At 37.9% G+C, this 25680-nt stretch overlaps 1 protein-coding gene and 1 long non-coding RNA gene across 2 annotated transcripts in view; one reads left to right on the top strand and one right to left on the bottom strand.

Annotated features, from left to right (window-relative positions):
• The window catches only part of PPM1E (protein phosphatase, Mg2+/Mn2+ dependent 1E), a 69562-nt gene extending 51538 nt beyond the window's left edge, over positions 1-18024 (bottom strand). The window contains exon 1 of the mRNA XM_075771953.1: positions 17294-18024. Within this exon, the coding sequence (XP_075628068.1) occupies positions 17294-18024 (731 nt within the window). The remainder of the gene's footprint in view (positions 1-17293) is intronic.
• Positions 18018-22669, top strand: LOC142604590 (uncharacterized). The gene is made up of 2 exons (XR_012838444.1): positions 18018-18188; positions 19481-22669. It is a non-coding gene; the product is annotated as an uncharacterized LOC142604590 (long non-coding RNA).
• The last annotated feature ends 3011 nt before the right edge of the window (positions 22670-25680 follow it).

Raw genomic sequence — 25680 nt, forward strand, 5'->3', positions numbered from 1 at the left:
GGGGCGCAGGGACAACGACCAGAAACTGAAAGAACCCCTGAGCTAACCCCTTTCTCCACTAGAATTATTTGTATTGAGAAGATGCCATCAGGAAAACTGATACTGCAGTTGGCAGAAATTGTTCTGAGAATTAACACAGGACAGTTTTAAGAGAGAAACAACAGTCTCTATCTGCCCTAAATTAAAATATATTTATTTACAGAGCCTGTGTATGCATGTGTCTCTGTGTATATGCTTTTAAAGATAAAACAGCAAGCAGACAGATGTTGATTTATGGAGAATTAGAATTAAAATAGCCTACTTGCTGATTACACCATTCAGCACTAGGCTGTTTTGTCCTATTTGATGTTATTTTTTCACTGCTGAATGCTATAGCATTGTCTCATCTCCAATGTATTTTAATACCACGTTCATAATGCCACAAAGGTACTAATTGACCAGAACATTGCAACAGTGTGTATATTAAGACTTCCATCATGCAGAAATGACAAAAAAATTTGCTAGTTTTGTCTATGTTATCTATCAGTAGATAGGTAGCTGTAATCCCCAAATTCTTTATCTCTCTCTCTTATGTCCAATACCATACTGAAATGGCTCATGTTACCAAACGAAGAAAAATTTTAAAAATCTGGGTTTATGTTATGCCATATTAAAAGCTCAGTATTATTTCATTAAATAGCTACATTTTCTTTGTTTGATACTACAATCTCAGATCTTACTCTTTCTGACAATACATAATCCAAGATATTTGGCACTCTATCAACAATTCCAGACTTGCAAGGATTATAGATGTGCTGACAGTTAAACGGAGTTAGAGTTCTCTGCCAAAGATAGATAAGTAGCACGTACTCTTTGATAAGTCCTACCAGAGCCACACTCTGACAGGAATTCCTTTGCAATGCTACTAAATCTTATGCTGTGAACCTCATTATGCACGCTGCCATTTGCCCCACTAGAGGCTTAACTCCCTTGCCACCAATAAATATATTCCATTTCTTTCCCCAATTACATACATACCGCTTTATATTCCAGATTCAAAATAACTGATCAGCCATGATGGGGCTGGGAGGGGGCGAAGATAGAATGCCTTTGTAATAGCATAGAGAGATCTAGCCAGAATGCTTAATCTGGTTAGCTCTAAGACGAAAATCTGTCCGGTGGCTTTGTGAAAAAGGAATGAGGCTACATAGTACAACGCAAACACCTTATTTTACATGTTTACAAACAGTAATTTCCATCATTTGCACAGTTACTCTGTTGAAAGAAGTTTCTGTAGAAACATTGCAGTTGGGGGGGATTGAATCTTAGATCTTTAGTCGCAATGATTCTTCCGCATGCCAGATTTTTACAATATAATTACCCACATAGGCACAAACATGCAGAGCACGAGGACACATGCCAGTACCATTCAGTAGAAGCAGATCTAAGTTGATCGAACTTTCTTCTTTTATAGGGATATCATGATGCTAGCTTCTGTAGAATTTGGTCATACTTTTATTCAGCTGGATGCTACATCATTACAAAATCCATTCTGAAATCTCTTCTCATCTTCAATATGAAGTTGGTAAAATAACAGAGCTCTAGCAGTAAAAGCATTCCTGTATGTGTAATGAAGATCTCAGATCAAACATCTCAACAGATTCATTTAAAATAAGTGTATTATAATTTCCTAGATTATTACCTGCCAAAGCTCAGTGGGTGGTCTCTGAAGGCCTACGCCGTCAGGAATCCCAGATTCTTAGAATCCTGTCATATCTGTCTGCATCCACCCCCTCAATGTTTCCAGTTTCCCTTCTTCTGCTTCAAAAAGTAATTCCCTTGGTAGCTGTCACATTAAGATATTGGGATACAGTCCTCCTGCTGCACTTTTGGATTCTAACAACCTGATTGTCAAGTTCACTAACAGAAAGCAAGTACAACCTACTACAGTGCCTTGAGCTAATGAAAGTCACCTTCTAATCTTAACCCTTAATTGTGATCAATCGGGCTTGAATTAAACTTATGCATGCAAGTAGATAGATAACCGATAGGAAGAATTCATATTCAGTGTGGCTATTGAGGATTATATACCATCCAGATTTCTTTCTTTAAGCTTAGATATTTTTCAGAAAGAGGGACAGCTCAGAGAGTTATTGCAGGAGCAAATCTGGCAAAGCTGAAGCGCCCAGTAAAAACTGGAAATGGGTTTAGAGTCATATGCAGTCAAACCAGCTTTTAACTATATACTATCACTATATAGCTACCTTTTTACATAAGCAGGCTTTCAATAAGGTGCCTGATAGACTTCATTGAGAGAAGTCTATTCCCTGGAGGTGTTAAGGCCTAGCTCCTGACTGAGAAATCACCCCTGGCTCTTCACTCCCTCTTGTATACTCCAGTGATATAAATCAACGGAGAGCACATAAGGTTTACTTACATTCATACAGCATTCTCTGAAATATGACCTAGAGGAAAATTTTATTCTTTTTCAGAATTTTCCTGCTTGCCTAATTCTGAACAAACCAAATCAGCACAAGAACTTACATATACACACACAAACATATCAATTAACTGATGTTATCTTGTTTAGTATGCTTACAAGCATGTTATTTTTAACTAAGGGAACTAATTTTATCTTACTGCTGAGCATGGGCAAGCTTGTTTACTTTCTTGGGTATAGGTAAAAGCTGTCATAGACAGGATCTGTGTATTTATGTGCTTAATTTTATCTCTACAAACTATTGGCCAAGCCATGGCATTCAATAAAAAAAAATAATCTGAAAGATATTTTCAAGCATGATATCAAGGGCAACACTTCCTAAAGTGCTTTGTCTATGGTGCCATTTTTTCAGAAACTTTCCCAGTTTGTTGTTCCCACCAGTGTTATGATAAGGGTAGCAATTTTAGACACCTCACTGTAAAATTTCTTTATCATGTCACTTAACCCTGCACTGAGACTAGCAGCTTGTATTTTCTGCTCATACTAACACTAGTAGTCTCTACTGTTTTCATGGATAGTACTGTAATGGTTTTGTAACTATGCACAGAAAGCAACAGTAAAAGTTACAGTAAAATTAATCAGCCATGTATCTAGCTACTAGTGCTGTTTTAAAAATATACTGCCTTATCATGCACATATTTTTGTTTTTCTCAGATTAAAATTACAACAAATGAATAATTAACCTTTGCAAGCAAATACCAAGAGCAGCATCATCCTCATACAATTAACTGTATTCACACAACAGGCATGCGTAGACTCTCTTCGGACCCAGAAAGTGGACAAAAACCAGATGAATCTGTAGAGCAAAAGAATACTTGCGAAATGCTTTCTTTTACAGGATATCCAAGTATGTAGGCTGGAACATGGAATTTGGGGAGTTACAAATAATATAGCTGCAGATTCCTTATTTTGATAGTAAGTCAACATATCACTCCACACATAAATTCTGCTAGCAGCAAGAATACCAGATCTCTTATATATGAGAAAGAACAGATTTACTAATTACTGATTCCTCTTACATATCAGAAAGAACAAATCCACTAATTACCAATTCCATCCAATTTGATGTATTTTGGAGGCTGGAATTAGAAGATAAGTTGCAGTCTTTGACCTTTGAAACTAAGTACACTGTCCTCCTCGCAATCTCTAACAAGTAGCAACCAAAGTTCATTAACACCAGTTTCTTGGGTAGCTTGCTACGTCAATGTACTTCTGTTTCTTATGACCCTTCTAGACAATGATAAATTCTTATTTCCCATTTATAAACCAGTAAAATAACATGAGGAGGAACTGATTGAGAATGACAGATTTATCTTTTCAAACTGCTCCTGGAAGTATAAAACCATCTATAGCTGGTTTGAACACAGGCACATTGGTTGAACAAAACCATCTGGACCACCTATTTACCTTGCCAGACTTTTTTGTCATGGAAGAAACGTTCAACACTGATAGAAGAGGAAGGCGAAACCTAAGAAAGATTACAATGCTGTAAATCCATAGTAATAACATTAAAGCTGTTGCAGTTCAGCTACTTCTGACAATTATATTATTGAATATATAAGCGACTATGGTTCAGAAAAAATGTGCCGTTTTCATCGAGGAATCAAAAAGAATATACAGTTTTTCACCTCGGAGAGGGAGAAGAGGCACCAGACCTTTAGTTTTCATCGATTTCAGCTGTCCAGATTTTAAATGGAACTGATTAGGTTATTAGGTTCAATCAACATTTTACTCAGATGTTTAAACACAGCCCATTAGGTAGGAAGTTAGCAGGTAACTGACTAAAGAAGTGAGCACGTTAGTATTTTCTCTTAATAGTGTTTTAGCTGATCTGATGTTTCACATGGTCTAATCACTCTCACAATTTTTTTTAACTTATTTTCTTTTGACATTACATTTTTGTCTATTACATTTTCTCATTCTGTCCCTTTATTCTTAATTGGTGTGTTAATTGGTGACCTCTGCATATGTTTGGAAAACAACTCCACTTAGATTTCGTCTGTTACAGATCCTATTCCCTATCTCCTTGAAGAACTGTTTTTCGGGGTTTGTGAGTGATGAGAAGTACTTTACTTAGACTTGGAGGAATTCTTGAAGCTTTAAAGGACCCATCAATTTCAATGTAAATGTTTAAAGGAAAGAGTTTGGGTATCACAGATTAAAAAAAAAAGTCTCAAGAGCAGCCTAGAAGACCCCATATGTTTACTTATAAAAAAAAAAAAATCTGGAAGTATTTATAGTGTAACTACCAGTGGTGAAATTTCAGCAGCCTTTTTTACAGCTAGACATTTAATCTTTTCAAAGACATCACAAGTTTCCATCACATTCTATTTATGTGAAAAATATGTGTCCAGGTTTCACCTGACAGGCTAATAGCCCAGAAACATCCCAAAATGTGTAACACCACAGGCTCAATCACTGGCTGCAGCATATCACACCTAACCTTTTCTTATGAGGGAAAAAAAAAATAACCCCCAAATCTGTACAAAGGATGAAAGTGTGGTCCAAAGGAAGCACTGGAGAATTTTGAAGGGCAGTTTTATCCCTTGATGCCAACTTGTGCAATTCCATGACAAGTTTCATAGTATTTTGTGTTTTCTTCAACTCCAGCTGTTTGAAACAAGCAAGCACTTTCAAATTTCAGATTGCAAAGTAAAAGTTAAAAATGTTTCTAAGTACATTTTTCAGAAGCAAAACCAATACCAAGGGTTTATCTCAATTATTTTAAATTTAGGTCAGTTGTATTGTTTTGAGCTAAATTGTGATTAATTGGTCTGGCAGCATTATCTACTTTACCTTTTCTTTTGCATATTCTTCCCTCCTCATTATTACAGTAGCACAAGAAAAGCACATGTCAAACAAGACTACCAGGTCTGGATTTTTATTTGTAGCAGCAGCACAATATAATTGTATTTTATAACTACAGAAAGACATAACAACTTTTTGATGGTGGGGGGTGCGGGCAAAGGGTGAGGAGAAAAGTTTAAGAAGGAAAAGGATTTTCTTAAGGGGAGAGGAATTTTTTAATGTTTACTTTTATATCAAGACTGACTTGGGTTTTGGAGTTTTTTACTATAAATTTCTTCCAACCTTCTGCCCTGTTTTATGCATTTATCCTTCCTTATTCACAGAACAGAAAAGTAAAATAAAACATCTTCCTCAAAAAGAAGGATAAATATACAGTAAATTAATTAATGCAGTTCTGAAACATAAGGGTTTATGAAACTACAGGATGTGTTAGTTTATTCTTGGATTTAAAAGTAGCAAATTTTTGAGGGTCATATCCTGTGCCTTTTTATTTAGCCCAAACTTCCTTTGACATAACTTGGAAACTCTTGACATGCAGAAAATGCAAATTAACCTCCACAGGCATTGTCTCGCTTGGCATTTTCCTGAAACTTTCCATGTTTATTGTTGCCACCAGTATTACTACAAGAGTAGCTATTTTAGACTTCTCACTGTAATCATTTTTATCACATCACTTAACCTTGCTCTAAGTGAGACTAGCAACTCATATTCCCTACTGCTCCAGTGGATAACATTGTTTTGTTACCAAAAATGAACAACTAAAAAGTAAATACAAGTTCCTGCAGAACGTATTTCAAGAGTCTAGACAGACACTTTACCTAGATACAATTTTCTGGTACTGCTTCTAGTAAAATATCTCTCTGATTTACTCTGTTCAGTTTTCTTGACTATCCTCACAAGATTGATTTTGCAGCAATCTTTTTCCTAGCAAACTCTCTGAATCCTTATTCTCCTGTAAGTACTAACACAACTCGCAGATGCGTATCAATGCAAAATCCCACCAGATCCCATCATAGAATACACCACAAGGCTACCAGAATAATGTGAAGCTATGGCAAAAATGGAAAATGAGGAAAACAATCTGTTGGCACATAGTATTTAAAATGCTGTATGGTCTTATGCTATTATTTGCTTGTTAATTTTAACAAACCTAATTTATTTTTATTCTGAGCCTACAGAAATTTGGGGGGTTACTCCCACATAGAATCAGTCTTTTTTAAAAAAAGTTTTTTTCATAATTTAACACCTCTGAAAGTTTTCTTTCCTATGTACTAGATGGCCACAGGCAAAACAGAATGGTGTCTTCCCTTTTTCACCACTAAAGAGACAGCTGAATTATTTTATTAGTCTTTAGAAAAAAACAAAACAAAAAACCATCCCTTTCAGCGAAGCCTAAAACAGCTCCCTGAAAAGCATCTGTAACTGGAAACAAGACATTAATAGCAAACCCCCACGAAAGCAAGAGCATAAGAAACTCCCAGATCTTGCTCTAATTTAAAGTAACAGCATGGCCCCTAATACCTTGCAATGAAGTCAAAGCAAGTACAAATACAGTAGCGCATAACCAGCTTTCACCTTAGGAAGTCTGCCACAATAAAACAGGGGTCATAAAAAACTTTCCTGAGTTTCTCTATTTTGCAGACCCATTTCACAAACTGACAATTATTCTCTAAGAAATGAATGGAGGGAACATGGGTGGGTCACTCAGGTTATGATATTATTTAATTCTTTCTTCCTCTTTCTGTTTTATCATTTCATGCTACCTGATTAGCTGTTTTTCATATCTTTACAAATATAAAGCAAACTTCCTCAAAGTGCTTTCCTTTTTCTTTCTGTACTTCCTCAACAGATGTTTTTTGTTATCTCTATTTCAGATGGCAATTTTCTCAGAATTAAAACCAAAAAATAATCCCCCCCACACACACACACAAGGCATTACTTCCAGATTTAATATTTTGCTCCACTCCATAATAAAGAGGATGAGACTGCAAGACAACTTGTAAGTCCCTTCTTACTCTGAATTTTTGCCTGGCTAGATAATTTTTGTTCATAAAGGGACTGATCAAAATTTGGTGTTTAAATGAGCTCAGACAGACAAGACACATAAGCATACATGTCTTACTATAACATTTCTTGGGCTGTTACAACATTTGTGTTTATTCCTGTTAAGATGCACAGATATAGCATGGCAACAGAAATTGCATTACTTCATCAGTTTTCAGAGGACAATAAATTAAACCCAATAGCTTTCAATATGTTAATGCAAAACTAGTTTTTATTAAGTAAATAATATATTTTGTAATTTTAAAAAAATCTATTTAACATAGATTTACATTAATAGAAATAGAACACCTTTTACAAACAAATTTAATAAAAATATTTAGAGTGCTTTGCTTTCTGCATTATATTTTCTACTAGTTAGGATGAATTTAAGAAGTGTTTTTCAGATTTCTTGTATTCTACTATATACATTAATTCCATATAATTAAAAATGAGTGTTCTTACTCCCTGTTGACAAATCTGTCTTCTCACAGCTCCCAAGACATAGGGAGAATTTGTAAGTGGTTTTTTGGGGGAAATATTTTAGGATACTTAGTAATTTCATAGGAAAAACTGTTTTTTCTTTAATCCCCAGAGCTAGATTTAGAATTTTGTGGCTTGTCGCACGTTGTATGTCATAAACAGCATCAGCACTTATAAAAGTGAATGTGAATTGCACCAACTCAGTTTTGTGAGGTACTAAACCAAAAGTATCCAATATCCAAAAATGTTATTCTAAAATTAGTATACAATGTAATTAGCAAGATTTTAAGTATTCTATATGATCATTTGGGTCATTCATAATCAGTCAAACTGAAAAAGGTTAACACCAATGAGGAAAGTTTAAACCACTTAACATTCATTCTCAGATGAACAATGCACTGGGGAAGAGGATCAGATTGCTTAATATAGGCTCAGTTCTCCTCTCCAACCAAGCAGTCTGGGCATCCATCCCCAGCCAGACTCTCTTGGAAGCTGCATCTTTTTTTCTCCACTTACTTCAATGGGAATTGCACAAGTGTTACACAGTGATAACTAACTCTCTGTTTATATGGAATACAATTCTTTTTGTGGATGTTACGCAGTTCCTACCATTGAGGTAAAAGGTCAAAGGCAAGAGAAAAGAGCTCACACTTTTGTTTTATTTTTAAAGGATGTGCAGTATTTGGCCAAAGGGCAGTTCTCCCTCTCTTCTGATCTATCAGATGTCATAAATGGATAATATACCTCACTTTCTCTTTAGTTATCTAAGATTTGAATATACCTAAAATTTCATTCTTTTTGAGCACATCAAAACTACTATTAGTAGTTTTAGATTACTAATATACTTAGATTACTATTTACCATCACAGGGAAATCATATGTACAAGCACCACTTTGTAATCACTGCTATATGTCAAAAGTTTAACGTACTCAGTAAAAATCCAAGATCCCTGTTAACTATTCTAACAGATGTTTATTTGAAGTTAACATAGACTAACCTTAGTAGTTCAGCACAGAATTTATATAATTGTTCATTTCTATTGGGGGCACTTTCACCACCAATTCACATTTGAATGTTAAGGTTTGCACCAATTCATTTTCTTGTAAAATCTGACAAAATTTTTGGAGTCCCAAGAGGAGGAGAGATTAAATTCATCTGATAACAGATACGTCTCTCATTCTCTGTGGAGTACACTCCAGTGAGAAAGCAGAACTAAGAACAACCCAATGCAGTCGTGTTCTGCAAGCAGAAAGCATATCCGTTCCCCAAACAATAGTGTTCCTCGTAATCTCGAGAAATATTGAGCTTCTGACTTTCATTACCCAACACATAGGCTTTTACACAGCTTTTCAGAAGAAAAATAAGAATATAAACTGAGAATATAAACTCTTTTAAGATAGGGACCTAATATATAAATACATGCATTCAATCATATTTGCCTCAAACACAATGATTAGATGACTTAAACAGAATGTTACTACTTATAAGAAAAGCTGGTAAAAGCTTTAGTTTAAAATATGTATCATGCTGTATATGTAAGTGTGTACGATTCATTTATATCAGCTTATTAAAGTCCTACTTTTTATGCAGGTAGTAATTTTATATAGTTTACCACTGTCCTCAACTGGCCCATAGGTTCCAATAGGAACAGAATGTTTCCACTCATTTTCAGATGATCCATTATAAACTAATAAACCAAATACCTTATTAAAAAAGATCGTATATGAGCTTTATCAACACCATTATATAATTTTAAAAAATAATCAAGCAATGCCTAATTGAGCTAAAACTCATTACATGTAAAGATAGTATACACAGAAAACCAAATTTTAGTTACCTAATATTTTCTTTGTTAAGAAACAGAAAAAGAAAAAGAATAATTCTAGAAACTAATTAATACAACATGTAGAATACAGTGTTTGTAACACTAATGAGGAATAACTTCCCACATTCATTTCAGGTTTTCGAACCTCAGGAAGAAGGTCATAGCCTGAGGTGAAAGGAGCAGCCCTGGAGACAGTGCCAAGAAGTTAAAATGCCAAGCCCTATTTTTATATTCTGCTTCTATTTTTAGTTACATCATGATGGCAGTACAGAGCCTATGAAAAAATCATATTCTCAAATGAGAGAAACTACTCAAATTCTTTATTGTAAATGAAGAGCAAAAGAAACTAAACTTGAAAAAATGTTATGTACAATTTAACAGACTTTACTGAATCATAAAAGGCGGGCAAAAATAGCTTCAAAATCAAATCCTCTGAGAAAATTAACGTTAAGGAGCTACCCACGATTTTACCCAATTAATCAAATATTCCTTTTATTGTAATTACAGCTACAAGAAAGTGCAAATATTTCCCAATTCAGACTTGTCTGTGTGCAAGCTCATTTTCCCATGATCAAAGTTTAGCAGGCAACTTTTTAATCCTGCTTTACCAACAAACAATATCAAACTTTTAAACTGATCGCATGCAGAGTTCAGAACTGGTGCGCAGTACTACAGCTTAAAATGTTGGTTCAGTTACTCAATCATTAGTTGCCTTTAGCTGTTTTCCATCCAATATAAACATAAACTGAGGTAATCCTGCAATCTAGTTAACTCGTTTCACTTCTGTATTAATTATTGAAGTACCCAAGGGCAGCTATTTCCCTTGCAGTTCTAATTTATGACTGATGATTACTTCTTTATAAAATGTCTTATTAAAGGTGGGTAATGTTGTTTCTTCCTAATGAAGTACAAAGGCACAGCAGAAATGTTTCTGTAAAACAAGTCCACAATCTGCATTCATTTCATCTAATCACTAATATGTTATAACAACAAAAATCTAGACTATTTGCTTAGTGGTTGGTTTCAGCGAAAACAAAGATGAGAACCTACATTACAATATGTAGCAATGACCATTTACAGTTTAGTCGCATGTCATAGGTTACTAACATGTAAGGGATACATATTGTCCAGGACACATTTATTTTTATAACCATTTGCATTACGTAATCATGACTGCATTGCATAAAACAGTCTTACAGCATGGTTCAAAGAACATCTAAAGTTTTAAAGCCCTAATTCCGTTTCGTCTCATTTTTCACCTATATCTCGTAGTCAGTGAGAATACTTCCTAGGAGAAAACAAACCAAAAACCAGTATGCACAAAACAACATAAAGAAAGAAAGAAAATGATGCAATACAGCCAGAGATTATTTCAGAGCGATAACAAACATAGGAATAAGTAGTACTCTCATTATCTGTGTACTACATGTCCTGTTGCTTTTGCTTTTAATGTGATCATGTAAGCAATTTAGCAAGATGACAAAATTGAATGAGAGCATACACCAGTGACGGAACAGTCAAGGCATTGAAACTTCTACTAACATACTGTAAAGCAAACTAAAAGTTTTACCTTAACAACAAGAAAAACATTTTTTAAAAATCTTTAGTGAAAAGAATCACAACTAAGTAGACTACCATTTCTTCAAAGTACTGGTGGAGAACACTCTGCCTTTGTTGAAGGTAATTACAATGAAGGATTTTAAGGATAAATATATTCTATGCAGAGGGTTTAATGAAAAAAAGTAGAATTACTAACAAACTCAAGTCTAACATGCTCATGACATCCAAAAGATAGAGTCAAAAGTAGCTTCACAAGATGGCCAATAAGATTTTAGTTAGTCAAAGGCTTTTGAGTATCTTATAAATGAAAAATAACATTATGAATAAAATTTATTATACAGATTCATATATACATTCTTTCCCAATAACTCAATCTAGTTTCACAGTGGTTATATAAGGTCCCAAAAAAGAACATATTAGCACAGGTCTAATTCTTCAATCAGTTCATATGCAAAAGCAAACAGCTTCACTAGGAGTAGTAGAATATATGCAATTTGTTCTTGTGTCAAAAAAATCTTGGTGTGAAAAGCTCCTAACAAAATAATTCCCTTCAGTTTGTTGTGCTACTAGCAACACGCATTGAAATAAAAGCACTGGAATGAATATATTCCCATAATCTGTTCACTAAGTATTATTTATTTCAATACTATATAAAGCAACTTCCAAGCATAGTCACCATTGCACTTGAAAAACTCAGCATCCTTTTAATCATAAATTAGTAAGTTTTGAAATGTCACCATATATGTTAACCAATACAAAAAATCTGCAATTTAAATAGCTCATTTTAGCTGATACTCTATTTTTAAAAGGAGTATCAAAATATCTGATCTGATTCAGTATTTTTAAAAGCGTGGGAGCATGAACTGAAGATGCCTTAAAAGCAACATAAAGAATCTCTCACTGTGTAGACCATTAGTTGTGTTTTGAAGGTGATTATCACTAAATACCACCTATTTGCAGATTATCATGATTTCCAGTCTAAAGCGTATGAAACGTGCCCATCTCTGTATGCTACGACATCACCATCATCCAATATATGGGTTGAATTTCATAGTAGGTTCTTCTAATGAGTAATAACAATACTGAAGTTCTCTCAACTTTCTGCATACACTTCTATTGGATGATTTAGAATTTCTCTACAGAGAAGCACCAGGATTTCTAGGACCAAAATCCTTTGGGTCTGAGGATGTCAGCATCAGCAGCCATACCCACACAGCTCTACACCTTAGCGGCAGAGCCTGGTGCTTACCGCTGAGTCTCTGGGACTCCAGGCCATTGTTGCTGGCTCTGTAGCACATGGCTGGCAGCGGCCAGCTCAACAACTACCCTCAGGAAGGGATTCCTAATCGTGGAGGGGGCTCCAGTGAGACATTAACACAACTACAACCAGCCTCGCCTCCCTTTTCCCTCCCTCAGCCCATGACACTATCATACCCAGGAACAAGCTAAGGTGCAGAACAAAATCATCAACAGAGCTGGGGGTGGGAAATTTAACGATCTCTGTTTGTCAAACCTCCTCGTTAACCATTAGAAAATTCCCCAAACATGCGCAGTCAATATCTATTCCGGTTGTTTATTGTGAACACGGGCCAACATTATCATCATTTCCATTGTAAAACTTCACAAAAGAAGATGAAACAAGTATCATCTTAAAAAGGATGGTATTTCTTTTTGGTCGGTCCTTATGATTAATATTAGAGATGGCAAATAGTTAATTATACTTCCTAAAAGGGCTTTTAGATTGCAATCAATAGAATAGGTGATAAAAGATAAATAATAATAGAGTAAAACATCACAGGCTATTTAATATGATGTTAAAAAAGCCAATCTAGCATAATATATGAATTTCAACTTACAGATAGTGACAATAATGCCAGCTTTCATACGATAGGTGTTAAGCAAGCAAGTTAAAAACATGTACATCTGCTTTTTAAAGGAAGATGATACAGTCTCTTCACTCATCAGTGATGGAGACAGCAGACAGAACATTGTTTTCAAGTTAAGAACTTTATAAAAAAAGATTTTAGCTCACATAAAGTTACCATGAAAAGTTCTTCCTCTTTAACTTAAAATTGCAAGTTGAGGGGCAAGAACTCCACTTTTATTTACTGTCCACATTTTACATAATTCCAAAGTTAAAAAGTTGAGTCTACATTGCCTTGCTTGATTTTTCATAGCAAGACTGTGGGGAACACTTATACCTAAGTAAAAATATTTTCTCTCTTTAAAATAAAGAGAGGAGTAATTTTAAAATAAATCTCACTTCCAAGTATTACATTTTTTAAGCCTAAACTTGGGATCTATGATATTCTGTGAATGTTGCATAGTATTCTGTGCAGAAATCTAAAAGGGCAATGCTTACAAGTTTTTCTTTTTATGTTCTGAGTCAGAGCAAGATTTTTGCAGTCCTCCAAATAACCATTTTGTCATCAGTGCCTTAGTTAAGCACTTAAGATGACATAACGTTAAATTTTATTTTAACTTTACTTACAGTCTTTTGCAAATAGGCCTAATTTCTAAGCTTGCTAAAGATTTTTCTAAATGAATATTTAAAAGCAAAATATTGCACCATCAAAATCACTGAAAGTAACCCTGAACCTACAAATCACACCAACTATATCTGTTCCCATCAAAGCTTGGGGGGCAGGGGGGGAGAGAGAGAAAAGGAAAAACAAGAACAATATACAATGGAATTTTTCAAATTATTTCATTCGTACAGGGGGAAAAAAAAAAAAGTAACAGCAAGATAAATTTGTTCTTCCTAGTGGCATAACTTCTAAGGGTGTGCTATTTAACTCAGCCTGACCCTTTCCTCTCGTAGCAACCACATCTTTGTTGATTAGTTTTTCAAATGTCTTCTCAAGAACCAGCTTTTCCAATACGTTAGATTTAATAAAAGTATCAGTAGGAAGAGGAAAAGAACAGAGCATCATATATAACTTTATTGCATCAAGTTAGTAACTTCTTCCTTTACAATAAGTCAGAAATGAGGTCTAGTCCTGTATCAGTGGGGTCTCATATTTAATAGATATAAGATTAAGTCCTTAGTATATTTGTTTCTGCATAGAAACTATTTAAATTATATAGCTTTCTCTTGACTAAGATGTTATAGAAGATAATCACAAAATAAACTTTCAAGCTGTCAGCCAATGTTCTAATGCGATTCCTCAAATGTTATTCTTTTTTGATTATTTTCTTCATCTGACATACCTCCTATTGATCAGATGTTTCATTCTGTTGAGGATCACTAAGAAAACACACAGTACACATTTTGTGGCATTTAGACAGATATAAAAATTACATTAATCTAATTTTCCAAGCATATGCTGTCTCTAGAAAGAAACCAGGAACTGGAAATCTCAAAGGGGAATATGAGTCTTCCGGAAAATAGCAGGAAAATCTCATAAATAGGAACTCTTTGATACTGATCTACACAGTGGCAGAAAACTATTATCTGTTTTCATGATTGGCAATATGTTCTCATTTCTGAGATGGTCTTACTTCTCTCAAAAAGAACTAAAGCTGTGTGCTTAAAATAGCTGAAAAACAGCTGTTGGATTTTTCACAGTAATGGATTTTATCCACATGCTACATATAATGCAAACCAGTCATTTGACTAATATATAGTTACAGTTACAGAAAACATGCCTTTCACAATATAGTCTTTCTTGCTAATGACATACCAATAAAATATTCCCCTTCACATGAGTTTTCATGTGTTTTTTGTTTGTTTGTTTGTTTTTTTAAACACTATCATAACCATTGGGCACAAGAGTAGCTTTACTCATATGCATGAAGTTTCCCCATCTCTGGGATCATCTGACCAGTCAAACCCTAGTGGTTAAGGGGGAAGACATTCTACTTTTGCCTGGTTTATAATCTTGTGACAGTTTTAAGCTTCTCTGGTGACTGGAATGTACTAAAAATACAATATTTTACCTGAAGAACAATTTTGCATGCTTGCACTTACCTCAGATTCCACCATCACTCAAGAAAAAGCTATTCCAGTTTTGGTCTCTGTATTAAAAGTTATTAGATTTGGCTTATAATATTTTAAAATGTTTCAAAGAATTACATTTTAGCTAGACAGATATAAATCAATGTCTATCAATCTTCAGCTAAAAGATACTAATTTACTATTTGAAAATGCATTTTCTATACATTGTCAAAACATTTAAGCCTTTGGAAAACAATTTTCTTATAACATGATCCCCTGCTCCCTTAATTTTGAGGCAGATATTGCTTTTTGCTTCATAATTGTAGGTGCCTATAGAAGGAAGTCTGCATTGATTTCACCACAAACAAAGCCAAGGAGATGCTCCATTCAGTAGCCATCAAAAGATTTATACAAAGGCTGAAGGAAAAAACCAACCAAACCCACAACCTGGCAAGAGCTATCCCTGTGTAAAGAATCCTCTCAAAATGTCTTTTTTTTTTTTCCCCCTAATAATTTCATCCATGAATATGGGCCATAAACTGGGGGATCCAAGTCTGCCTTTCCTGGGGTATGGGGACATGCAGAGAGAGAAGGGTGTGGGGGGAATTCAAGTTCAAAATAATTTCGTAGATACACTCTAAATAATACTTTAAAATATTCTTCTTTATGTCTAAAACTTTATTTAAATTAATCTGACTTTTGATTTCATAAGTCTGGTTTTTTTTAAAACAAAAGACATTCCAAATACATAGAAGGGACTTGTCTCTCCTCTCTATCACATCCTATGAACATGCTGCTGTATTCCAGAGAAAGACTTTCCAAAGGTGGCAGGGTGAGCATGTGTAAGCAGGAGAGCTTTGTCCTCTGCAGCTATCATTGTGTTGTCCCTATCGTCCCCAAACGCAGAGGGCAGATGAGAATTGAATAGAAACAGACCATGCAGTTGTAAAACCTGGTTATTTATTTATTTATTTTTGCAACTGAGTAACACCTCTCGTTACAATTATCAGCTCAATGGCAGAAAGCTCCCCAGTGTGCTGTGCATATTTTCACAGGTTCATTTGTCTCCTCCTGTGGCATCAGTTTAAAAAGGTTCCTAAAGAAACACTGCTAACAACCATTTCTATTTCAAGCCTTCAAAGCCAGAGCTGAGCACAATACAAGGCACTGGTAACTAACTGATCTTTGGGTTTCAGTCCACAGACTTTTCACACTGGGAATAGATCCCATCTGTTTCCTCTTTATGCACCAGCCTTTAGAAAGCACAGATCTGGAAACTGCCTCCATACAGAACAGAGTAGAGCTGGCTTTCCCCAGCTGACGATAGAAAGAGCCCCATGATTATGGATAGCTGTCTCCTTAGGCTTTCTACTCCTCTTTTCTCCCTGGTCTGTAAATACATGCTGTGGTTTTCTCGATGTGGGGGTTTTTTTTGGAGAGGGAAAGGAGGAGGACTGTCTCTCTTTGCCCCTTGTTCTCCCCCCTTCCTTCTTTCTTGGCAGAGGTTTCCCCATTTACAAACCCTCATGCAGGGAACATTTCAATTTCAAGCCTCAGTACGATCGACCACAGGCAAACCCCCCCTCCTGCTTTGGCACCAGAGCGTGAGACATTTCCCCCATCACTCTCCCTCCCCAAGCAAGCTGCTCTCCAGATGGATACCCGTGGCTCTCCCAGGTCTATTCCCTTTGCCTCTTCGCTCCCTGTCCCGGCGAGAGGGAAGGAGAGGGGCAGAGAACAGAGGCGTGTTTTGGGCAGGGGGTAACAGGACAGAGCAGGACGATTTGGTCCCGAGCAACTCAGCACCACCGAAGTCCTTAACTCCTTGCCTGGGGGACTGTCCCCTCCCCAAGCGCCCTGCCCTCGCCCCCCAGCAGGACGGTCTCCCTCAGCCCCACACCCTGCCCTCGCCCCCCAGCATGGGGGGGGGGGCTCCGCCCCCCCACGCCCTGCCCACACACGGAGCGGGGGTTCCCCTCAGCCCCACACTGGAGATTGCTCCCACAGAGGAGGGATCCCCTCAGCCCCCTCCCGCCCCCCCCAGGAGGGATCCCCTCAGCCCCCTCCCGCCTCTCCCCCACACGGAGGGTCCCTCAGCCTCACACAGGAGGCTCCCCTCAGCCTCTCACCCTGACGCCCTCCCCTCAGCCCGGTACTCACTACTTGTAGAGCTGCTGCAGGCAGAGGTCCAGGCACTCGCCCTCCACCTCCTCCTCCGTGATGTACTCCGAGAGTGGCCGGGACAGCGGGGGCAGCGGCGGGGGAGGCGGCGGCGGGGCGGGCGGCTGAGGGTCGGCGGCGTCGCTCTCGCCCTCCTCCGCCTCAGCGGCCGTTCCCGCTTCTCCCTCTGCCCCGGGGTCCTCGTCAGCGGCGGCCGCGGCGTCGGCAGCAGGGGGGGGAGCAGGCGCCGGCTCTGCCCCGAAGGGCCCGCGGAACTCGCCCAAGAACAGCTCGAGGAAGCGGCGGTAGCTCTTCTCCTCCGCGCTGCCGCCGCCGCTGCTACTGCCCGAGCCGCCCGCGGCCATTGCTTCGCATTCCCGGCCGCCCGCCGGCGGATCAGCACTGCGCCCGCAGAGAGCTCCCTGCCCGCCACCGCCGCCGGCAGCCTCCTCCCGCCCGCCCGCCTGCGCGCGCGCTCCCGAGCCGGACCCGCGGGGGCGCGCACGCCGCTTGAGGAGGGGGGGGGGAGAAGGAGGGGTCGCGCGCCTCAGCGGCGGGAACGCGGCCCACACTGAGGGAACCGGGGAGCCCGGCCCGCGGCCTGAGGGGGAGGCTCGGCCCGCGGCGGGAGGGGAAAGGGAAGGGAAAGAGGCCGAGCGGGCGGAGAGAGGACGGGGGGGAGGCAGGTGGAGGGCAGGCGCGCTGACAGCCGCGCCGATGTGATGAGTCATGCGAAGGCAGCCAGACGCGTAGGTTCCTCACAGGAACCCGAAGGAAACCTGAGAGCACATTCCCTATTACCTAATCTCTGCCTCAGGATTTCCCTGCGCTCATCGTTTCCGGCGCCGGAGTCGCCTCCGCGGGCTCCCGCTCGCTGCCAGGACGGTGCCGGAGGGTAAGCGGGACCGGGGGCGGCTCGGCTCGGCCCGGCCTCACCTCATGGTGTGGGGACATCGCTGCCCCGCCGAGCCGGCAGCCAGGCGGAGTCTCTGAGGAATGGTTTTGAAATCAGAGTGCGTTAGCGTGAGGGAAAACTGGCGATTAAACATACAGTATTTCAGCAAAAACGTCCTCTCTGGAAAGCCTGTGGTGTAGCGTGTGCTGCCCCGGGCTGCCCCGCACCGACCCACCGACCCATCCTCGGTGCGGGGCCCAGGCTGAGCTCCCCGCTCTCGGTGCCGCGGCGGTGGGGCTGTGAACCCCCCAGCTCCTCAACCCTTCCCTTTCAAAATACTCCCCTCCCTCCCGGGAAGGGGAGCTTTGGGGTCGTGCTTACCCATTTCCAACACTTCACAACAAAACTTCTGACACTTAGCTACGTTCAGGATCGGCATATGAATAGCCACATGGATTCATCAATGGTACATTATATGATAGCTATACATTCGATGTTCTGGCAAAGGGGAGTTCATAAGTAGCTGAAGATGTTACACTGAATGAAACTTGAAAGTTATAGCCAGTCAGTGGGAGACAAACCGTAGTTGATATTCTACTGCTGTCTAATAAACGTCTTTCATTTGTGAAAGGCATTTTATTAATTGCTGCTGAAAAGCTATTTTCAGAGCTATCAGGTCCATAAATACCAACAATGAACAGGTATAATTGCCACACATTTAAAATAGCTTGTACACATGGGAGGGAACGATATCCTTAATGTCAGATATACCTTGAAAAATGGCCAAATCAGAAGCCTCATATGCAAAAATATTCTCAAATTTTAATGGATTGTAACAAGGACAGTAGCTTGCTGAAACCTGTTGTTCTCTGCATTGTAGTAATTACCTCTGCGTGTCAGGTGCTGCTGTAAATCTGTCTTCTGTTTGGTGAATTGTTATTTCAGAGCCAAACTAATTTTAGAATATTTCCGGCAACTGCATTGACTGATCACATTGCAATCTTGTGAATATGTAAAAGCCCAGAGAGTTAAAAATGCGATTGTCACAGTTAGTCTTAGTCTTTCACAGCCAAAAGCTATTAGAGCAACAGAAAATTGCATAGCTTCTCCTGAAAGAATCTCTTAAGTATTTTTTTTTCAGTATACCATTTATATATTTTCAATTAAACATTCATTTATTTAAGAATGCCAGGTGGGTTTGAGGGGTAAAAAACATTGCAGTTCTTCTTGAAGAGATAGCCAACAGTTGCAGCTGATGATGTCATTGCTGGATTTTCTTTTTATTTTTTTAGGTTTGTGTGTACTACATCATCAGTGAGTCACAAGCCTCAAGAGAATGCATATCAATGCAAGTATCAAAAAAGCAGTTTTAAGTTCATGATTAGTTGTTTTTCACTAGTAGTTCAGAGGCAGTTGGAGTTTCTAAGAAACTGTAATCCAGATAATCTTAGTGTAATATGATCTCAATTCTAAAAATTCTTATTATAACAATATCTTAGGGAAATAACAGCTAATTCAACAAGATGTATCAGAATCATGTTGTATGACAAACAGCAATTAAGGCTATCCAAGAAAAGATTCAAAAGCATTTAGGTAGTATTTTTCTTAAATTTTTGTTAATTGTATTTGGTTTTTTAGTTGTTTCTAACAGCACAGAAGAGTATCTGAGAGTAATACCTACCCTGTTTCTTGTTGAAATGTTAAAATTACCAGATGTCCTTGATTCATCTTGGCAGTCCCCATGTGCTTTTCATCATTTGTCTAATTGCAAAGGACACTAATTAAAATGAAATAGAGTAGAACTTTGTACTCAGGATACTTTGTCAAGTTTTGGCACTAGGGTCAAGTTAGTATTGTTTTGCTTCAATATTAAATAAAGAGCTTATGGCTCTAAGCCATGCTGACATTTGTTTCTGGGAGGGAAAGGTGAAAAACCATTCTTATTAACCTGCAATGTGGAACATATGGTAGCTGTGGGTGGTATGGCTAAGTTAGGCAGCCAGGAACCTGCTATCACTTCACCATGCGGAGACAGTGGGGTGGGCAATTACCACAGAAGGTAGCCACACTGTTACTTACTGCTATCCAGAAAAGGAAGCTCTAAATACAATGTATTATCAAGTTAAGCACTAATCTAAGAGGGGCGTGTTTGGTACTATTATGAAATGGTTTTAGTGTTCAGTTAACTCTGGAAGCTAAATTTAGAATGCCTCAGTGCACTCTGGATTGCGAGGTAGCAGCAGTATAAATGGCTTCCATGTGATGAGGTTAAGTGGATGGAATAAACTCCCAATTCATAAAATTTTGAGTCTGAAATAATTGGTTTGCAACATTTGTTAAATGGAGGATAAGACTTGCACCTGACTTAAGAAGGAAACACAGGTGTTTGTATCCTTTCTGCCTTCATCATGTTGCATTGTTTTTTTTAAAGAAGGCTTTACAGTGTTGTTTTGGAAGAAATCTGTTTTATTTTAGCCTTAAAATGATGTCTTCCTCTTTCTCCTTTTGCTGGTGAGAAATAAGCAGGATTTGAGCAGGCCTTGGGGAGGTGACCTGAATTGTATGGAGTGCAAAAAGAAGTGCTTTTGAGGTTTTTGTAACCTTTGGAAGTGATTTCTGTAAGCTGACAAGTAGAAAACATGTAGGGGTATTAAGAATGATTTGACAATATTTAATATACCTATGATATACCCTCCAATACCATACAAAAAAGTATAATGGGAAAACCCAATGGTAAATAAATTGCATTTCTAAAGCGATCCCTTTAAAAAGTAGGGCTTTTGCAATAAACCAGAAGTAATTTTAGAAGCTATGTTCTGTTTTCCTGGCCAGATGAAACCACCAGAAAGGCAAGTATTTCCAAGCCTTTGGCAGTTCTCATTTTGAAGGCACATCTACTGTCAAATGTAGTGTTGTGTATTGGATAATACATGAAATGATGCTTGCAATATACTGTTGAAAGAGATTAAAATTCTTTATATGTATTCACATGATCAATATCAGTCACCTTGTGCATGTGAATATGTATGTCTGTTCTTTTTATGGCTCTTCAAACTCAATGAGATAATTATTGTTCAAGTCACTAAAATAATTTCAATTGCTTAAGAGTAAGAACAGCAAGAATTTGAAAGGAATACAGTGAGAAGGCTCTTGTTGACAAGCTGCATCAAGTTCTAGTTAATTTCCTTAGGTTCAGTCTTTGTTCAGCTGCAGTTTTTAAAAGCACAGTAACTTCTGTTACCACAGTTTTACTGGCTCCTTTACCATAATAAGTTCTATATTAGGATGTTTTTAAATGCCAAAGTCCTTATCTCTATTTTTTCTCTTGCCTTTTTTTTTTTTTCTTTCTAAAAGAAAAGGGGTTTGAGCTCAAGTCAACTTTTCCAGTTTAATAGTCAAAGATTGTTCTGAAATATCCACATCCATTGCAAAACACAGGATTTCAGGCCTGAATCCCACTTCCAGCTGTCATGGAAATTTCCAGTCCCATTCAAAAAAAAAAATTCCATTTTCAGCCTTCCATTCAGACCCCTGTTTAGGAAAGGGGGTTCTTTGGATAGCAATAGTGAGAAACAGGATACTAGTCCATGACTATTTACTTAGATTTGGAAATCTGTTTGAGAAAAGCATGTGGAAGAAAGAAGCACTGAAAAGCCGAGCTCTTCAAAATAACTAAACAGGTTTGGAACACTGTCAAAGCAGATGTAGGACAACATACCTTGTTTCCCTTTAACCAAGCAAAGACAAAATTTGTTACATCATAAAACCTTTGACTGACTGATTAAAGTGTGCCTGTAGATTAGTGCCCATGGGATTGCCTCAGCAAAACACAGCTGACCACATAACACTTAGTAATGTGGTCTGGATGTTGTCAAATCATGAGATCATCCTGCAGGCAGGAGCACACCAGAGTCCAATATCTTCTCGTTAAGGTTGATCCACTTCAGCAATCAGTCACTCTTCATTATCATAATTTCCTTTTACTGCTAAATGGAGATGAAGGCCGCAGACCTGGATATCAGCAAACCACAGAGCTTGCTGGCAGCGTTACTGTGCCAAACCCTTCCTCTGTGCTTTCCAATTTTGCAACACATTTCATCTGAAGTTGAAGTCCCACAGTACCCTACTGTGTGAATATAGCACTAGTGGAATTCCTAAGCCTGAAGCTCACTTTTGCTCAGAGGCAGCAATACAAAATGGTGTACTGCTTAAATCTCATTTATACTCTGTTCCAGGATTTAACAGTGTGTGCAAATTCTGCCCTTTTGGGGTGGGGGGTGAAGTTCATCCTAAAATGAGAGCAAAGTTTAAGGCAGGCTTGATAAGGCAGGTGCCTAGTGGGATTTAAAAAGTTCTATTGGTTCTTCCACAGACTTACTTTAAATGATTTGTTCATCATCTTACTGTAGATTAGATTCCTGATTCTGTGATATCCTACTCCAGTCACAAGACCTTGAATTTTACAGTCACCTACTTAAAAATGTCTCTTAAAAAAACCCCCAACAAAACCAAAACAAAATAACCACCAAACTTAAAAAACATCAGCCACTTACATGAGTACCAGAAACCAACAGCTGTTGTGTCCAGCCTCTGGCCATTATTATTGTAATATATGTGCTATAAGAGTACAGAAAAAAGAGAATGGTAGGGTTCACAGACTTTAAAGTATGTATGCAGCTGATGTTAACTTCTTTGAACAGGCTCAAATTCTATCATTTAGCCATAGAAATTTGTGTTATTTATACAAAATAATGAATTAATAAATTACTTTTAAAGAGATACATTTATGTAATGTATTCAATAAATTTACAGTCAAATGTGTAGTAAGCTTATATAGTAAAAAAAGGTGTTACAAATTATGTTACAATCTCATATTCACATGCCATACTTTATAGGCAAAATTTTCCTGCTAAGGAGACAACTTGTTCTTTGGTCCAAAACATTTTATTTTAGCAACATACATAATACAAAAAGAATCACTAAGTAAGTGTAGTTGTAACTGTTGCTAAAATTGCAGTGGTTCACACTAAATAGAGTATTAGAAGTATACATGTCATAAATTTAAAACTCCAAAATAATGCAATGTGAGATACCAAACTGAGCAAGTATTCAAACAGCATGTTTGGAGGCTTTGAGAAAAGCATCCAGATCCAATTAGAACCATTTATTGACATCTGTAGTTTTCTTTTAACATTCCTATATATGTTGCTAGATATTGTATATTTTAAATGTTCCTGCTTCTCATTGTTTGAAACTGAAATGTCTTTTTTTTTTTTTTTTTTTTTTTTTTTAATATCCTGATGCTTCTCTGGTGCCATTTAAATCAATGGCAAGTAATTCTTGTAATAAATTGAACAGTACTAGCTATAATTCTTGAAGAATGACTTAGTAAAATACATACTTTTCTACGCATCCTTTCAGTATATAAGCTAAAATTTTTACTGCTTGTATAGTGATTGAATGATTGCTTTTAATACCATTTACTATTTCTATAGATATAGTTAAAACTGTGTAGAGCTTAGACTCTCTAATAAATAGATAGTGCATATTGTACGAATATTTCTTGCTTGTAGGAAGCAAGACAGTAGCTTACAGTTTAACAGTGGGTGCATTTGTGGGTGAAATTCAGTACTGGGAAGGGGGCCAGTTCCCAGTGATTTCATTTTTCAGTATAGAACATTAATGCAGAAATCTTGCACTAGCCAAGGGAAGCCAACTGCCCTGACCCTAATCATCCAAAATGGTTCTATGGCTAGAAGCCACAAGACGTTGAGTACGCAGCCTGGGGAGAGGGGAAGCCCAGGAGCAGGTAGCAGCTGGCACTGGTTCCTTGAGTCGAGGGGAGCACTGGTGCGGAGGAGGACTGGGCAGGCTGTTCGGCTGCCCTAAGGCACTGCCAGCTCCAGCAGCCAGTGGCTCACATTCCCCTACAGGAGGCTCCTGTGTGCACACTCTTAGCAGGGCCATTGTGCTTGAACTGGTTTGGGAATCACAGGTTAACTTCCCCAGTTCTCATCCTGTAAAAAGAAGTACTATTTCCCTTATGCACTCTGTTGGAATTCTGTAACTGCGATGTAAGCACTCTATTTATTCAATTTCCCTCAAAGTATCCTGTTTTAGGACAAGAAAGCATCAAACCATGCTTTAAAACTTAATCAAATATATTTCATAAAGAATTAGCATGTGTTAAAATAGTATAATGTGCCTTTCTAAAGAATTATGATCCCGAGCATGGTAAAGACAATCTCTTCTGTGAAGCTGGAACACAATGACTTGTCCTTTCAACTTACAGATCTTCTTTTGTTCAGAAAAAGGGTGGAGTTAAAAAGGCAGGCAGTAAGGATTTTACCTTTGTCATGAATCCATGAAATACCTTAGAATAAATCTAAGTTTAGTCCCACCAAAATAACTAAAGGAACAGTAACAGAAATTCAACTGAAAAATAGGTGTCATATTTTAAATGTACTTCTCAGCACTGTATTCAACGTTCAGGTTAGCAGCTGAATCTCCTTCCACATTAGTCAACCAGTTTGTAATTGACTTCAAAACGAGACTGTTTGATTGCATAATTTGAACTGTGGCTACACCTTCTTACCTTCAGTTAAGCTATTTCTTCTCTGTGTTTTCTTAAATTATTCTAGTTGGAAGCTAGTTGGTTTCTCAGTGTTTCATAATGGAAACGGTGTAGAACACATAAAATCAGAAGAAAGAAATTGTTATTTTCCCTGACCAAACTAAAGAGTTTCAAAGTAGGATTCTGGGCTTGAGAAGTATACTGTGACCACGATGTCTTCCTGTTGCCAAGCCCTGTGGTAGATACTGTATTCTTGTTTTGGTGATGAAGTAGGTTCCTACACCACAAGTAAATGTTGTTCCTACAAAATGGAATAATTCTGAAGTCAGCATGATAGTTAAAGCTCTTGGCTTTCAGAAAACTGGGACTTAAGCAGCAAAAATTTTATTTTTGATTCAGTGCTGTTGTTTTGATTCAGCTTTGATTCAGTTGGCTGGTTAGAATATTACTTTTTGTGCGGTCATAAAATTCTCTCATGCCACTCACGGTTGTGCACTGATGCTGTGAAATGCAAGAGAATCCCAGGCACATGTAAAAAAAATATCAAGTTGCCGTGGAAGATTTATTGGTGAGGCAATGGTCAAATTCTTTCTTTATAAGCAATTCCAAGCCTGGAACAGCTTCCTTGTCTCCAGCAGATGAGAACGAAATCTGGCTCGTTTAATCTAATTTTGTCTCCGCCAACAGATCCTTCTCTCTAGTTCTGATCTGCAGAGCTGATTTTTATAATAGCTTCAATATAAAAAAAAATAAAAATTAAAAAATCTCAGCATAGAGAGGCTCCAATGCTTCCTCTGGATGTTTTGTAACTCCCACTGTTAACCAGCAACTATGCATTTTTTTTTTTTTATTTTGATAATGACTCCTGGAATACAGGAAGATCTAACATTTACTCAGACAAAACGATTTATCTTGGTA

This window comes from Balearica regulorum, chromosome 19 (assembly GCF_011004875.1).
Source record: "Balearica regulorum gibbericeps isolate bBalReg1 chromosome 19, bBalReg1.pri, whole genome shotgun sequence".
NCBI classification, from domain to species: Eukaryota; Metazoa; Chordata; class Aves; order Gruiformes; family Gruidae; genus Balearica; species Balearica regulorum.